This window comes from Aythya marila (genome assembly GCF_965140915.1).
Source record: "Aythya marila genome assembly, chromosome: 11".
Classification (NCBI taxonomy): Eukaryota; Metazoa; Chordata; class Aves; order Anseriformes; family Anatidae; genus Aythya; species Aythya marila.
In genome coordinates, this window is record NC_139052.1 from 15494454 (window position 1) to 15512048 (window position 17595).

Genomic DNA, 17595 nt, shown 5'->3' on the forward strand with positions numbered 1-17595 from the left:
CCTAGCACTCGGCTAAAACTGTAAATGAAATGCGGTGATGTTTGTTGTTGTTTCATTGTTGGGTTATGCCGGGTGCCACGGGCTAGAAGTGCTCAAAGGTCAGTAGCCCTGTCCAGAAACATCCAGCACCAGGCTGTAGGTTACCAGGCTGGGCAGATTATTGCTCTGCTACGAGCTGATGCTGCCTATACAATAAGAAAGGAAATGAAATGCTTCAGGAGCATCCTCCCCATCGGACAGGCTGCTCCGATCCCCTCGCTTTCCTCCCATCCTCTTTTCCGGCTTTGGCTCTTTCTTCTCCCTCCTCGCCTATCTGCTAGATCTGCCTGCTAGAACTTGCTGTGCCCTTATTGAAAATCTATTCTGTTGTGTTAGTTACTTGTCCTGCTCTTCGCCCAGGTTCATTAGAGACTTCCAGGTGTTTTTTGGGTTTGGTTTTGTTGTTTTTTTCCCCTCCTCTCTTTTCTGTACGTGTTATGGAAATTGGATGTTTGCTGGCTGCTTATCTCCAAGCCCTGGCATCTGAGTTTGTTGCTGTAGTTCTCCAAGGAAGTACTGCCAAACAGTTCAGTGGCAGAGACAGCAACAGGGTCAGATGAGTTCTGCAGGAATATCGAGCAGCCTCTTTCATATGGCGTTTCAGCAAGTGTGGGAGGTAACGTGGGCAGGAGAGGAGATCCCTGTGCCCCTGGCTCAGACCCACTCACTGCCCCAGGGACTGAAGGAGGCTTCCTATGATCTGGTGCCCTCTGATACACGTGCATTAGTCCCAGACCAATTTATTTTCTTTATAAATAAGCTACCACATCAGCTGGGACACACGGACACCCAGAGCAAAGGTGAGACTATATTTAGAAGTCACCACGAAGTAGGACAAACCGACCCTTTCTCCTCCTTTCTCCATTCCCACCCACATCTTTTCCCCATTGCATGTCCCAAATCCCTGAAGTAGCCTATGTTTGAGCTCCTTCATCCCAAGCTCTGCTCATCGTACACCCTTGACTCTTAGCACAGGAGCCTGTTACAAGGAACACCCCATCCCTGCGTGCAGCCAGGGTGCTGGTGGCGGCCAACACGATGCTGTGACCTGTCTGAAAGGCATGGCTGGGGAGAAGTAGCAAAGTTGCAAAGAGTGAGACAGCCCAGGAGATGGTTATGGTTTTTCAGCTTCTGGGGCCACGTGCTAGTGGCATCTTTTCCAATCAGGACTTGTAGGTAAAGGGGAAGACAAAATGCGTGCCGTGGTGTAGAGAAACCGCAAAGTTTTCTAGGAGCTCTCGGCATTCCCAGAAGGGAACAGTTCCACCCTGTTACAGGTTTGGAAGCCACTGGCTTTTTGTTCAGCTCTCTCCCAGGTTGGGAATATCCAGCTGGCAGATGGTTTAGCTTGGTGTCCTCTCCCCCGATCCCCTGGCACCACCTCGGTGGTTGGCATGGCCCTAAATGGGAAGCAGGGGGAAGAGGCGGGCAGAGACCCCTGGCACCAAGGGGCTGGGAGCTGCAGGCAGGTGCAACTCTTTTTTTCTTTTTCCTTGGCATCGAAACACTCTCTAATTATTGTGAGGAGCGAACAGCTTGCCCACTTTTACACATACCCTGCCCCCTGCCTGCGATTTGGATTGTCTTTGGAAGGATCTGCCTCATACGGGTAGGAACAGGGGGAACATATTTCTCTCACCTATGAATACTGAGAAATCGAAGAAAGAGAGAACAAAATGTTCATTAGGTACAAAGTAAAAATGTAATATTACTGGCAAACGGACAAAAAAATAATAAAAAAAAAAATCATGCTGTTTGCCCAGACAAAAAGTTCCCAGCATCACAGGTGAAAAAGGGGGCTTGGAGCCGAGAACATCTCTGCCTGGCGGAGCTTCCTGAAGAAGGAGACTCCTTAGGAAGCAAGCATCTTTGCTCCTCCAGATACTATTATCCCTCCTCCTGCAGAGGGGAGAAGCTGAAACAAAGAGGCTAAATGACAGTGCTGGGGCAAGGATGGAAAATCAGCAGTTTCTGGGGCCCGGCACTGTGCTGCTCTCACTAGCCCCTTCCTCTCACCCATTTCGGCACGGACACCCCTCTTCCCACCTGCTTGGAGCCAGTGCTCAGCAGTGGTGGGGTGCCAAAGGGGAAGTGGATGCGCTCGCCCTCGCTCCTGTCCCACCGGGGTGACATGTAGAGGTTTCCAGCGGTGACATGCGGACGTTTCCAGCGGCGTGGCCACGTCGGTCCCCAGCAGCCACCCTTGTCCCGGCCGCTGAACTTTTCCTGCAGCCCGTTGGCGCCCGCCTTTCCCCGCACCGCTCCGTGCACAGCTCTTTGTTTCCCCAGAAAGGAGACAAAAGAGGCATTCGGGGCTGGCTTGGGGAATGCAACAGCAATCGCTGCCATTTCTTCATCCAGCCCAGGACAGGGGAGCGGGCCAGACCTCTCCTGCCTTCTGCGGAGGCAGACAAAGGAGTGGGATAATTATTGGGAAAGCAAGGGGGATAATTGTTGGAAAATTCTGCTCCTTGGTGGCGGTTTAAAGGGACTCTTTGTTATGCATCTGCCGTAGCGGTTCTGCAGGGGTCCGGCTGTGTCCTGATTGTCTGTAGAGGGAGCTGGTGACCCGCTGCCACCAGGTGACTTCTGGAATTAGCTTGAGCCATCTTAGGCAGCGCTTGACACTTGGTAATGGGTCAGACTTAATATGAGTCAACCTTTTTCTCTGCTAGTCCGGACCACACGCCTTTCCATCCTGATTACAACAGGAATCATATCCTGCTCTTTGAAGTGATGAACTGGAGGATTAAATATTGTTGGCCTGCCCCGAAGCTTGTCGTCAAATCGCCACGTTTCCAACGCCTGCCTGTCGAAGTCTCGGGAGAGCCACAAAACAGCTTTGCGTCCTCGGCGGTGGCTGATGTGTTTGCTCTGAGTGGCCTGTAGCATGCTACAGTCATAACACTTCTTGTCAAGGCTGGTCCATCGACTATAAACATCCTGCTGAAGTCCTTCGGGCTGTGATTTATTGCACCTGACCCGGAGTCAAAGACTTGCTCTACACCGGAAAGTTTTGCTGAAGAAAAGTGCCATACTCTACTAACCCCAGCTTTTGTGCGCTCACACAGCGGGTGCGCAGGAACCAACAATTACCTGGGTGGGTCTGGAGGAGGAACGCCTCTCCGCAGCACAGATCCCACGGACACCAAGTAACTGTTCATGCAAATCAAGTCCATGGAGAGGCCTTTGTACTCGTTGGGTATGGCAAGGCTCTAACAAAAGCCCCGTGACGCATCGGGCTGGAAAATAAAAGCAATGTTGGAGCACTGATTTGAATGAGGAAATATTCGGTGTAGGCTTTGATTGCCACACTCCTGACAATACCTCCAGCAGCCCATTTTCAGGTTGGCTGCAGAGCTCCCCTTGCTCCCTGTCAGCACTGCTGTGGCACAGAAAAGCCCCATCTCCTGTCGAGCCATGGGGGGAGGAGGGCAGGGGCGGCTGCCACAAAATAATGGGCAAAACCCCCGTGCTGCTGCCTAGGGAAGGTGAAGGGGATGAATCTTAGCTTATTTCCTCAAGCTGAGCCTCGAGAGGACAGCAGGAGCAGTGGTGCCTGCAGGAGGGATGAGCAGCAGGATGGGAAACACCAGCAGGACCCTGAGCTGTCCAGTGGAGCAAAGCCAAATCCAGCGCCAGGAACATAACCAGGCCCTCTGTGGGGTTTTCATTACAGCTGGTGAAAACTTCAGTCCAGGCCTGCCCATCTGTTGCCTGCAAGACCCCAAGGAGGGGATTTCCGAGGTTGCCCATGAGGGGAGCAATGGCAGCAGCCCTCTGGCTGCCTCTCCAGCCAACTCTCCTTGGGCACGGAGGTGCCGGAGCCACAGCCGGTCCCAGCTGCAACAACCAGAGTGCCGAGGAGACAAAAGCCACCCCGATAAGTGCTACAAGTTTCCCTTTCACCCAGGTGGGCTTTCTTTGTCCAGTCACTAACCCTGCAAATGCACCATTTAAATCTGGAAGGGAATGGACACTGATAAAAGGCTTGTCTTGTCTTTTTTTTTTTTCCTCTTATATTCTGTGCTCACATGCCTGCAGCAACCGTGGTTATTCTGCTTGGACATCTGTTCGTCTTTGCCTACCTGCATGCCAAATGTGCTTCAGATCCTCCAGAAAAGCATTTAACAGGAGCTCCTATACCTTTCCCTGGGCTTCCCGGTTATGAGTATTTTGGTTTTTCATCCCTAAGAGCAGAATTACTCAAATAATGCATCTACAAGCACCGTTGCTATAAAAAAAACAGTTGTTTCAAAGCCAGGCTTCCTCTAATTGCCTCCACCATTTGCTTTCCTTGGGTCTGGGTCACCTTCAGCAGCAAGAAATAAACCCAAACCACAGTATTAGACAGTAATTATTTTGCTTTTTCCCTGCTGTCCTTCCCCAGCTGGCTCTGGAAACCAGGGAATTCCCTGTCCCAGCAAATTTACCGTGGGAGCAGACTTTGAAGTGTCCTTCAGCAAACAGCATGGCAGAGCAGGCTGGTGTCAGCAGCTCTGCCCATCGCAATTCAATAGCAAGGAAAAAAAAAAAAAAAAAAAGGAATCCTTACAGCTCTGTTTCCTTTGTGCTCCCACTGTAAATCTAAGCAAGCCCTTTGCCTTGGCTAAGCAGCAGCCTAGGTGGTGGTGGCCTTGGGATAAGCACCCTCACCAGCAGCACTGCTGGCACACTGACTTCACTGGTCTTGCTGTTGAACATACACAGGTCTCTTGTTTGCATGGTGTTCAATTCATCGAGCTGGTTGCTTTTTCACAGGGTCAGTTCTTTCCAAAATTAAGCGCTAGACTCTTGCTTGTTGCTACTGCAAATGAACTCCTTGTCATTGCACATAGAAACCCACTGGAAATAGCACAAACAAACAAAAAAACCCACCAGGCTGGCCATCTGCATGCTGAGCACCCTGTCCCTGCCCGCCGAGCACTTTCCATATGCAGGGTTGCTTTTAAAAGCATGCACTGTCACCGTCACAACAAGGTTTTGCTGTGCTCTTGTGGCCTCCCTCCCTCAGACAGCATCATGGCAGGCTCCAGGCATCCCCGATCAAGGGGTGGTTGTCCCACCACCATCCGTCACCTCTGACCCAGGTGTCACCATCATCCTTGGGAACATCAGCCAGCAGCTATGGCTGGGGACATGTTTCCCCTGCTAAGGTTAAGCGTTGTCATCAGACATCCCCTACACCTTCTCAGGCACTCAGAAGCACACTCGACTGTCGCCCAACAGCTGCTCACTTGGTAATTAAACTTCTTCCTGCTGCTGTCTGGATCTCCACAGCGTGGTTTTGTGAGACAGGGGAAGGGAGAGCAGGCTGAGCTCTGAGATAACCACCATTTTTTCAATGTATGGCATCTGGACACCATGCTTGGGGGAATAAGTCCTTGCAAAGGTGGCTCCTTTGCTGGGGAATGCCTCTGATGGTGGGCAAATGGCTCAGGTGTTTGCTGACCGTGGGGTGCAGCTCTCACCTGGGTGGTCCTGGTACCCAACATCATGTTGAGGATGTTCATACAGAAAATCTGCACCAAGAGGATGTCACTGCCCAGGAGAGGTCCTCAGTGTCCACGCTGACAGTGGAAAAAGAAAAACATGAGACCCTGAGTATCCCAGTGAGGCTGGGGACCCTCAATCATTTCCCAAGGTACGTGGCACCCACAATGCTACAAGAGCCGCTGGGATTTCTGCCCTTTAGGACAAGGATGCTCAGGAAGACAGGATCTCCTGCAAGACTGATGCTCTACTGCTTGTGCTCTCTGATAGCTCTGCTCAGTTGGCTGAAAAAAAAATGATCTCAGGAAGAACATACAGTGTAGACATGGTTTTTAAGTAGTGACACATTTGTCTCCCTCAGCTCTTTGCTAGGTCTTCCCTGGACTCTTGGTATTTCACCTTCTCCCTTCCAGAAGGGGAAAATTAAATCCACAGACAACAACCCTGACCCAAGCCCCTCTCTGGATGCTTTTACCCTGCTTCAGAGGCTGTTTCTTTGCTGGATGTTTCACTAACATAGCCAAAGAAGCTGGAGGAAGGAATAAGGCCTGCCGGTATGCAGGACGGGGAGAGATGAAGCGTGTGACATTTCATCCCTGCGAGCACGTGAGTGTTTTGTCTTTAGAGCAGCGATAAAACAGGAGTGTCACGGGGTAACGGAGTCAGGCCGTGCTGACATTGTGAGGAACGTGTGTGGATGTGAGACCTGACACTCTACAGGTGCAAGAGAGACAGAGCCTGTGAGCCCCGGACCCGCAGACCCTGGGGGGCAGCAGGGACCTTCAGCGTGCTGCCAGCATCCTCCTGCCCCTCACAGCTCCTTCAGACACAGACTGGGATTTAGTGGTGATGCTCTGGTTACCCCAGCACCAAGGGATCCCCAAGCAGCACCCTGGTGATGTGCTGTGGGTGTCCCTTTTTTTTTGCCTCATGTCCTTTCACCTTTGGAGCTGTGCCTTTCCTGCTACTTCTGCACTGGTTTTGTCACGTAAGCATTTCAGCCTAATTGGCTTATCCCTATTAAGCAATAGGTGTCTCTGTTTTGCAAACTCATGTGTCTCGATTCCTGTGCCCTCAGCGTACACTGGCAGTGATTGCACACAGTGATTAGCAGCCAGGCAGAAAGCTCAGGGCCAAACCCTGCTCTCATTTCCACAGGAGCTGATGCGGAGCCATGGTTCTGCCTGGCACATGGGGCTGCTTCGATGCTGAGCTCCTCCAACCTTCCCCTTCCCTCGCGGGTTGTGGGGTAGGTGAAGTGATGGAGGTGGGGCTGTGGCATGGGAGGAAACAATTAAATTAGAAAGGCTGGTTTGTACAAGACAGACAGACCTTTTACTCAAGAACGGTGATAGCAAGTGCTATGAGCGGCAGCGAGGCTGTCGGCTGGCACTTTGTCACCGAGCCTCCCAACCTTGCTCCCCAACTAGTGAGGCAAGGTGATGTTCTTGGATCCCCTGGTACAGGCACGATCTCTGAAATGTGGTTGTATGACTCGATAGAGAGAGTGGAACTTGGAGCTGCAAAAATAGCACCTGATATTTAGGAAGTTTTTGACACCCTGGCTGCCAAGCTGTGACAATATGAACAAGTGAGATTTTAAACACATCGAAGTGAGATTTCAAATGTCTCATCAAGATATATTGCAGGCTCTTTCATCTAGCAGACAAATGCTTTAGAAATTTCCTCCAAATTAATCCCTAGAGAGGAACCTTGCTCGCCAGGAGAGTGCATGCTGGCAGGGCTGCCCAACGGCCACCGCTCCTCTTAATCGCAGTCTCCTTCACACCCTGGCATGAAAACCTCAAAAGCAACTGATGAAATGTCACCGGGAATGATGGGCAAGTCTCAAATGTCCTGGCTCCTCCTGACATGATATAAAATGTGATATGGGGCAGTGAGTGAGAAATGAGCCTGGCAGCTGGGTTTCTGGTGCGAGGGGAAGACTGGGGCGGGCAGGCAGTGTTGCGTGCCAGCATCCCATCTCCAGGGTCAGAAATGGGGTCGATGCCATCATTCCTCACCCAATTTTGGCTTTAGTTTCCCATTTGGCTGTTGGCCGATGTTGTGGGCCTGCCTCCCTCTGAATAGAGCATTCCCTCTGCATGTTTTGTCTCTTCTGCGATAGCGAGAGCAGCTCATCATGTGGATGGGCTTTGACATGCTCCCCTCAGCAATCAGCTGAGCATCCAGCGAGAAGCCCCCAAGGGGACTGGCTGATGAATGCGACCTTCTGCTGGTCTCAACACAAACCCCAAACTTCAGGGGAGAGGAGGGAAGGTTGAAGCCTGTGTCCTCGTCCCAGTTTTGCAGCACTGGCCTGAGTGAATCCTGACCCTGAAGACCCCTTCCCTGAGGGCTCAGGGAGCACAGGGCTTATCTCGAAGACTGCATTTCTCTTGGTCAGAAGAACGAATTCGGTCACTTCATGGGGCAGCCAGAGGACATGAGCCCGTCTCTAACATGGTGGTGTGTGGGTGCCAGCTGGTCCCTGACACCCCAAGGTCTGGCCCACCTGCATGCACGTTGGATTACCTATCATTGCTAGCATCAGCAGAGCTAAAGTGTGTCAGGCTTTGGAGGAAGGGTGTTATCTACGTGTTTGTAGTTCGTTTCCAGTGACAGCTTCCAGTTTCCCTTTCCCCAGACCTTCTGGTGGCAACAAGCAGGTCGGCCTGGCCTGCAGGGTGTCTGTCAGCACCCTGCTGGCATTGCCGAGGCCGGGCATCACGCCTGTGATCAATTCCTGTGGCCCTCTGTGTTACGTGTGCTTTCCCTCAGCCAGCAAGAGCCATGCTTAGGAAGGGCAGGAGGCATCTGCTCCTGTCCTGGGCTGTGGACCCGTCACCTCTGGTGTCACAGGCCAAGCCGCTTCCCTGCCACCATCCCAGCCTTAAAGCGAGGATCACAAGATGCTCCTAATGCAAAAGAGGGCTGTGAAAACTCACTCAGTAGGTGTTACTCATTTGCACTCCTCAGATAAAACTGTGGCACTCCAAGCTGTCTTTCTGAGGAATTCGGATGAATAAATTTTGTTTAACAATCCCCCTATGGGTTATGGTGCTGTTACTACTTCTGCTTTATGCGGAGGAGGGAGGAGAGGGGAGCTGGGGCAACTTGGCTCATCCCAGGTCAGGAAGGCTCTGGCAGGTTTTGTTCTAGAAATGCAAATGCAGCTGACTGGGTGCTTGGATGTGGCCAAATTGTGTAGCTCACATATTTGGACCATCCATGATTCTTGTGCCTGCTTCCCATGTGCCCTCTGCTCTGGGGAGAAGGAGGAACATGAGGTGGGTTTTGTAAAATACCCACGGCAAACACATTTTCAGATTTCTAAGCTTGCGAACAGGGGTGTGCAAAGCCTGCTTTTAGAGACCCAGTCACCCAAAGAAGCTTTGTGACCTACTTGTTCAGTCAGAGCAGCTTTGATTCCATGTATTGAAATTGCTGGAAGCAAGACCAAACTGCACTGAGCAACAATTAAGAGAATCATTTAAGAAGTGGACAATGATGAAAAGGGAACCAAAACCCCTAAACAGCCCATTCATAGACTGTGAATGGAAAAGTCTTTGCATACCTGGTTTATGAGGAATTATTCATCCAAGAAAATTTGGACCTGAACCATAAGACATTTTTTCATTCCTCTCTGATATATGAATCAGTGTCACTCTAGAACTAAGCACAGAATATTTTGACCTATATAATATCTTAGACAGTCAAAATTCAGCTTGAAAAATCTTACAGCAAAAATGAGAAAGGATGGCATAAGCCAGTAATAAGGCATTATCGCATATAGATGCAACTTATCGCTGGAAAACATCCAAGCCGAAGTCAAAAGAAGAGCGTTTTGTAAATAATAGGATTAGGAAGCAGGTTGGTACTTTGTGGGGCTGGCTATACAATCAAACTGATAACAGCTAGATTAATAAAGCAATTCAATCTAAACACGCTGTAGCACCAGAAAGCTTTTCAAAATCAATGCCTATCAGTGCAATTTTAATCGAGGCTGGTCTTTGCCTTTTGAAGCCAAGAGATTTGAAACTCCAGGTCAGTAAGGTGTAATAAAAAGCATTGTGTTTGTTTGTTTGTTTGTTTGTTTAACATGTGCCTCTTAATTACTACCTTCCATTTCTTAAAGTTTTCCTCTTCCCAGGTGGGACTGGAGAGGTGGTACAGCAATAGTAGCTTGGCTGTGTTGGTAGCTGTGGCAAACCCTGGAAAATGTGGTGCTTGGCTAAACTGGGGGCATTTTGAGCAACTGGTGTGCCTGGCTGGTACCTGCTGGAGGGCTGAGAGAGACCTCTGGATGGGGGAATCTTCCCCGTGGTATCACAGCTCTCATTGTCCTTGGTTGTAGAAAGGGAGATTGTAGGGAGAGTGTCCAGAAGTTGCAGTGTGGGACAGGAAGGATGGAAAGGCCGGTGGTTTTGAGGTCACAGGAGTGTTTTAGGGTTGACTGGACAAGTGGAGAGCTTCAGCCAAGTATCATGTCCCAGTCTCAGGCAATCTCTGTGGCTTGGAGAGAGAACCCAAGCCCAGTGGGGGGAGCAGCATCCCTGCCAGCATCTCAGGAGCTTGCCAAGAGCATCCCTGCTGCCTTTGGGCCAGATGCTGGCTAGCAGAGCCCTGCTCACTCCTCCACTGCTGAGCTGTCCCTTCCAAGTTCGTATATGACATCAGTTCACTGCCATAATAGGGTACAGATCATATAAATACCCACCCAGGGAGGAAGGCAGCATTTTCTTGCCCTCTTGGGTGCCTGAACAGGACAGCCACAAGAACACTTTGTGCTGTTTGCATTGAATGCTTTGTGCTCTGTTTGCATTGCAATATTTTGAAAACTTTTGCTTTTCACAGTGGAGGGAAAATGAAGAGCTGACCTCTCTCCCCACTGCCTCCACACACAGCGAGCTGGGAGCTGGGCTCCCAGATCTTCTTCCTCACATCCAGCATCACCTGCCCGAGCAGCTGCCTGAATTTCAGGAGAAAACATGCACAGAGCTGTCACTGGGGGCATGTAAAGCTTAGCTTGGATAAATGCATTTGAATAACATGTTGTGATGCTTCGGATCAGTCCTGCTGTAGCCACAAAAAGTGGATGAGGTGGGCACTAAGAGGTCTTCTCCACTTCCAGATTTCTGTGATTTTCCCCCCCCTTTCACAGAGATTGTGAACCAGCACTTATTCAGAGAGCAACATTTCTTTTTTCTAAGCCCTTAATCCAGTCCCTATCTCTCTTACAGCAAGTGTGAAGGAGTGTGAATCCCATTTGGAAGGCTCCTTCAGAGGAGACGTCTCTGAAAGGATGCGTGGTTTGCACGCTAATCCAGCCTGCTCCCACAACCCGCGGTGAACCCCATTAAAGCAGAGGCTTGTTAAATGCCAGTAGGCTCTAGGAATAAGCCAGTCCTGCTGTGAAACAGCTTGCTAGCTCTCAGGTTTGTCAGAGCTAAAAGGAGAGTGTTGGAGGAAGAATCTCAGTGGCTTGGCCATAGAATGGGCTCCTGTGGGAGGGAGGGAGGGAAGGGACAACCATCACAGCTTCTCCAAGGGTTTTATATTATGCAGTGCTGAGGGTTGCTCTCAGCCTAACTAAGGGGTTTACATCACATCCCACAAGCCTGAAAATCTTTTTAATGCTACCAAATGGCCATGCTCACTATTTCATATGTGTCTAATACATTTGGGATCTTTTTAGGACTGCTAGAAATACCTGCTCCTGAGATACATTTTCATTAAGGGATATATTTCCAGGTAATAATATTTCTGCTGGAAAAGAATTTGGTTCTCTTTATGAGCGTGTTCATACAGTTGTCTGTACAATGGAAAAAATAAAACGGAGCAATGAGGACGTGGTGGCTAAAATGTGTCTGCCACTGAGTGTCACCAGAAAGCAGGGGACAGATTCTTTGTGGCCTGCTTCAAAATAGCGAGCTAAAGCAAGAAGGGGCTCTGCAGCTAAATGCAGAACAACACTGGGATTTGTTTAACCAAGGATTTATGGGCCATATGAGTGACACTGGTTTCTGAAGAGGCTTGGTTCCACCTATTTTAAAATTATAGCAACAGTCCAGTGCCTGGTGCTGGAAACGTGGGCTCTGCCTTCCCACAGGTCCTGCTCAGGCAGGTCTGGTGCCCATCCTCGTGCAGGGCTGCCCGGCTGTGGCAGTGACAAGGCTGTCCCTTCAGGTCCCAGCTCCAGCTTGCGAGTGACCCCGGTGAGTTGGTCTCGTAGCTTCAGCCAGGTCACACCGAGGGTGGAGACCAGGGGCTTCAGGGCACCCATGGGACCGGAGCAGGTTGGAACTGGGCACTGGGTCTCTTTTGGATCACTGGAAACTGGGAGAAGGCACACGGTGAGGACAGGGTCTCTGCAAGTCATGCAGGAGGCTGATGGCTCATTTGGGATAAATGGAGACATTGGGTGATCTCAGTTGAATCCCAGGATGAAGCCAGAGGCATGAATCCCGGCCATGCCATTCCATCAGTCCCCTGGAGAAGGACAGGGAGACATCCCTTGGAGACCTGGAGTTGGAGGAGACCTTCTCTAGGCACAGCTCCCACCTGATGCGTAAAAAAAAAAAAAAAAAGAGTTGAGATGTATTTAACGCAACCTGTAGGCTGCACGCTGCTTTGACAACAGAGACCAGATGTCTTTGATGGCTGGTTAGAGAGCGCAGGTATTATTAATTGGGTTGGTTAGGAGCTTTTTGCTGTAATGGTTTTACGGTCGCAGTAGGGCAGCAGTGACGAGGGATGTGAAAAGCCCTTCACAGGCATCAGGACATCTCCGTTCTGGATGGGGTGAGATGCGAGCCGTGTCTCAGTTCAGAGCCCTTCGGAGCAGGATCTCTTGACTGTTGAACAATGCTTGGCAAAGAGGAGCCGGGTTTATAAATAATGCATTTCCTTTGTCTTGCAGGAGTTCTGGAGGCAGAGGTACAATCAGATCAGCTGTGAACAGCTTACATAGCAAATCTAATAGGTTTGTAAATTAGATTTTGTGTTCATTTGTTTTTGCTGTAAGGCAGCTATTAATCTGCTTCTCCTCTTTGCTGGATAGTGCTGGTCTTATTTAGCAAATGTATCTGTTTCTTTTCACTTCTGCTTTGCATTTTCTTAATCGTTTCTCTCCCTCCTTCCCCAGCTCAGTGCAATAATCATTTGCAAATAACCAAAGATCTGCAAGTTGCGGTGATTGAGAGAATGAGAAAGAGAGAGTTACTTATGGTGAAAATAAGTCAGTGATAGAGTTGCCATTTTCGTAGTTTACTGTGTGCTATTAGGAGGGAGAGAGCTTGCTTTGACATCAGAACCCCATTCGGTTTTATCGTAATGCAGTTCTGTAACGTCGCTCCCTCGCAGAGACATTTCATGGCATCACAGCCTCATTCGGTGCCTCTCTGTGTTATTTTTACGATGATGTTGTGTCATCCCAGCGCTGCCAAGTTGTAAAGCCCAGCGACACCACGCAAGAAAGAAAGAGCTGTGCCATTCTGCGACGGTGTCACAACACATCACCCAAACACAGAAAATGGACAAAACAACAACAAAAAAAATCATAGTTATTCCTCAGATTCCTTTACCCTATTTCCTTTAAGGTTTCTGACACCTCATAAGTAAGCTTTGCAAGGCATGAGACAAAATAGCAAAACGCAGGATGGGAAACAACCTCCACTGGAGGCAGCCTCTGGAGAAGGTCCCGTAGCATTTGGTATGTACAAGCACACACGAGGACACTGACATCTAGCCTCTATCAACACATTTCCCTTCCTCTCTGCAACACTACATAGTTTGAGATGTAATGTGTCCTCAGGAGCACCAGCCTTGGGCTGGAGATGTGCTCCCAGGAGCTACACATTGCTGTGAGCCTGAGCCACCAGCTCGGCCCCGTCTCTCGCTCTTTTCCCACCCTGGGCTTTACCTGCCTTTTATGAATGTATTTATTTACAAACTGTTCCCCGGCTGGAAAAAGCCCTTTGCACTACAGAGGGAGATTCCCTTCAGCTGGTAGCAAGTGCTTTGGCTGTGTGTTTTTCAGAGCGCTCTGAAGTGTGAAGGCTTTTTCGGGGCTGCAGACACATGCACAGCTTCTTGATGAGATGCTTGGGTATTCTCTTTGGAGGGCGGCTGGCTGAAATCAAATATGCAGAGGCTCCCTTAATTTATGCCATTTGATGTAAATTGCACTGAAGTGCTGGGGCCTATTTGCCTCTTAGAGCAGGGATTAAAAGCTGGGGTCTCCCAGTGATCATCTCCAAACCCCAGCATGAGTGTATCTGGCTGTTTCTCATCCCCCTGCTCATTTCTGGGCATGGAGCAGGCAGGATGGATGCTGAAATCATTTTGTTCTTTTTCAGTGGGGAAAAAAAAGTTACCAGCAAGCCAATCTCCCCCTGTTTGGGGTCTTTGTAGTGAGTACCCAACCTCACAAGCAGCACCCAGCAGCTCAATTAATTCATTTCTCCATAGGGCGAAGTGCAGGTTGTGCTTCCCTCTTGAGGTTTTTACCCACCCCAGGAGCTGAGGGGCTCAGCTTTGGGGTGCAGCCCATCATTCAGTGACATTTGGGGCTCCGCAGGGCTGTATGTGTTGTCTGCCAGCCTGTCTGCAGTGTGCTCGTGTCTCCCTGTGCATGCGCTTCTCCGGCTGGATGTGTACAATTTTGTTTTATGTAAACCTGTAAGTATGTGTTTGTGTGAGCGAGCAGGTATTTAAGGATCTGTGTCGGCTTGAGCGTGGCGGAATACAAACAGGCTTTCAGTTCTCGTTTAGGTAATAACTACAATTTTGCTTTTCTGATGAAGTTTGAATTCCAGCAGCCACAGCCGAAGACAGTGATTAGAAATGCCATTGGGATGCTAACGGATCCTGTCTCTCTCCCTCGCCCTGTCTTTCTTTTCTCTAGAGCTGAAGTAGTAATAAATGACTCTTCGTCTCCAGCTGTTGTTGACAGAAGTAATGAAAGCATTAAGCACGACATTAAACCAGCCTCATCCAAATGGAGACACAACCAGACACTCTCTTTGAAGATCAGGTACTGGTAATTACCTATAGGACAAGAGACAGATCTGGTCCTCTCCAGTGCAAGCTGGCAAATTGCCTCTGTATATCATCTAAAGAAGTCAAGGAAGAAATAAAAGGCTTATCTCCTGCTGAGCTAGACTTCATATCTGTAAGCGATCGCTTGGAAATGAGTTCCCAGCTGAACCAGCTGGCCCTGCAGCCGTGAAACGCGGAACATTTGAGCCCCCAGTTTCCAGGCCAAGTGCAACTGGTGTGCAATGCTGGTGTGCCCAGGGGGGAATGCAGAGACCCCACTGATGGTGGGCCAGCCACGCTAGCCTGCTGGAAGGGCTGGATGGGGCAGGAGAGGGCATTAGGATGGAGACAGCTATTTGGAAGCTGTTCCTGCAGGGCAGGCAGGAGACAAAGAGTTCATCTTCTGCGTTACCCAAATCCCCTCTGTACCTGAGCTGATGGGGCCGTTTTCTTCCCTGTCCCCAGGAAACAGATCTTGAAGTTCCTGGATGCAGAGAAGGACATTTCGGTGCTGAAGGGGACGCTGAAGCCGGGGGACATCATCCACTACGTCTTTGACAGGGACAGCACCATGAACGTCTCGCAGAACCTGTACGAGCTGCTGCCCCGCACCTCGCCCCTCAAGGGCAAGCAGTTCCCCTCCTGCGCCATCGTGGGCAACTCGGGGGTCCTGCTCAGCAGTGGCTGCGGCCCCGAGATCGATGCACACAGCTTTGTGATCAGGTAGGGGCTGCATCCTGCCGTGTGGTAGGTTTGGGGGGGTTGGAGAGGTGCAAGCATAAAGTTCACTGATACAAACACCTTGCTGTGAACTCTTCCAACCACTGCCAAGCGCTCCTTGCAAACACAGCCCATGTCTTCTCACCCTGCTGTCCCCAGCACCCATGTCCTGCAGTCACACTGCCCCACGGGCCACAGTGGCAGGTCCTGATCTACACGAAATTCCCTCCCTAAGATGCTCGGAGTGCAGAGGAGGAGCGCGCCAGCCCTCCCATCCATCCCCAACACCCGTGTACATCCGCTAGCTGAGGGGCTGTGGGAGCCCGCTGATGATTTATATATGTGCAGACATTTGCTTCCTGGCAAGTCTATTATGAAGACAGCCCAATCCATCAGCGGCTCACGGAGGCAGTCCCCTGCGTGATGTGGGGACGAGGATAATGTCACCTCTGCCCCTGCTCATGGCCAGCTGCTCCAGCCCGGCTGCTGGCAGCTCCCTCCTGGCCATGGGGGACTGCACCCATTTGCATCCTTAAACAAAACCAGAGAGAGCAAAGGAGAAAACAGCCTGTTGCTCTTCTGGCAAAGTTTAGGGAGGGGTTTCATGTCAGGCAGCAAAGCTGTGAGAGAAAAGTTTTACTGGGCATAAGGACTGGGATTTGGGGTGAAGTCTCCCCAGCCACGTGTGCTAGTGCAGGGCTGGTGTGGAGAGGCTCTTCCCACCACACATTAGCTGAGCCACCACTCAAAACTGCATCCTCACAAGGAGCTTTGCTCCAGGCAGCCTTTTCAGGAGGGCTGGCCATGGCCAGCTGTGAATGAGCTCTGTCCACAGCTTTGCTCTTCAGACCCAATGTTTATTTTAAGCCATTTTACTCCTGTGGCGAGCACATCCAATGGGCTCCAGGACCCCGCATGCTGCTCGCTGGGTTTTCTTTCCATTATTTCCTCATCTGCAAAGTGGGGGAAAATAGCAGTAATGGCTGGTTATGGAGACAGACGGTTAAGACACAATTCCTGCTCGTTAAATACTGTAAATTCACTGTAAAACACCACCGGAGAGCACAGTGTGCTGTAGGAACCCCCCATATAACAGGGGGGACCTGCTGGCGGTTTATCCCACAGCCCCTCCATCCTCATCCCTCACAGGAGCACAAGAGCCCCTACCCACCTGCACAGCCCCAGAGGAGGCAGCAATTAAAATGATGGAATGAAACTGGGTTTCTGAAGGTCACAGGCTCCAATCAGCCAAACCCCGTGGAGCCCACGTCCTGTGGCATCCACCTCCTGCTGGTGTCATTGTCACTGCTGGTGCGTGTTCCACCTGGGGACATCTGCCAGCCTGCCCGAGCTGCTGCTGCTGCCGCGGGGCGTGCAGGCACTTACAGAGGCGAGCACCTTCCTTGCGTGGGAAAAGCCATTTCATTTTAAATCTGCTGTGGCAGCAAACAAGGGAGGTTTGTTGCTCTGTGTTATTTTTGAGCTGCACCAGCAGCAATACAGACCGTACAAACCCGCCCACAGTTACACACGGCATTAGCATTGCCCAGAGGAACATGCACACGCGTGCCGGCATATTGACATAGCTCATCACTACCAGGTGAGAGCCTCTCTAATTTATCACAAAGCCTCATTCTTCTTCCTTTCTCCTTCCAAAAAGTGAGGGCAAACGGCACATCTGTCACTGTCCTGGCACTGAGCATCACCCCCACTGTATTTGTTAGTGCCCCCTCTCATATCCACTGCAGAGGGCTGTTCAGTGTTTCCCCTCGCAGGTGCAACCTGGCCCCCGTCCAGGAGTACTCGCAGGACGTGGGCATGAAGACGGACCTGGTGACCATGAACCCATCGGTCATCCAGCGAGCCTTCGAGGACCTGGTGAACGAGACGTGGCGGGAGAAGCTGCTGCAGCGCCTGCACAGCCTCAACGGCAGCATCCTGTGGATCCCGGCGTTCATGGCCAAGGGGGGCAAGGAGCGCGTGGAGTGGGTGAACGAGCTCATCCTGAAGCACCGCATCAACGTCAGGACTGCCTACCCCTCGCTGCGCCTGCTGCACGCTGTCCGAGGGTGAGAGCACGGTTGATGCGCTCGGAGCCAGCAGTTCGTGAGCTTCCTGAGCTGGGTTTGTGCTGGAGGCAAACAGCACAAGCTGTTTCTTCTGCAGACCGCGAGGAAGACTCCACGAGCCGTGGCTGGGCCCTAAATGAGAACTGGAGACCACCTTGCAAGCGGGGGCTCCTCACTGGGCTGAGTGTGAGGTGTTATAGCTGTGCAACAGAGTCTGGGTCTGACGGTGCTT

General features: G+C 50.8%; 1 protein-coding gene across 1 annotated transcript in view; it reads left to right on the forward strand.

The window, feature by feature from the left end:
* The window catches only part of ST8SIA2 (ST8 alpha-N-acetyl-neuraminide alpha-2,8-sialyltransferase 2), a 28470-nt gene that overhangs the window by 1152 nt on the left and 9723 nt on the right, over nucleotides 1-17595 (forward strand). Inside the window, exons 2-5 of the mRNA XM_082769380.1 lie at nucleotides 12455-12517; nucleotides 14441-14569; nucleotides 15040-15297; nucleotides 17070-17363. Coding sequence (XP_082625506.1) covers nucleotides 12455-12517; nucleotides 14441-14569; nucleotides 15040-15297; nucleotides 17070-17363 — 744 coding nt within the window. The remainder of the gene's footprint in view (nucleotides 1-12454; nucleotides 12518-14440; nucleotides 14570-15039; nucleotides 15298-17069; nucleotides 17364-17595) is intronic.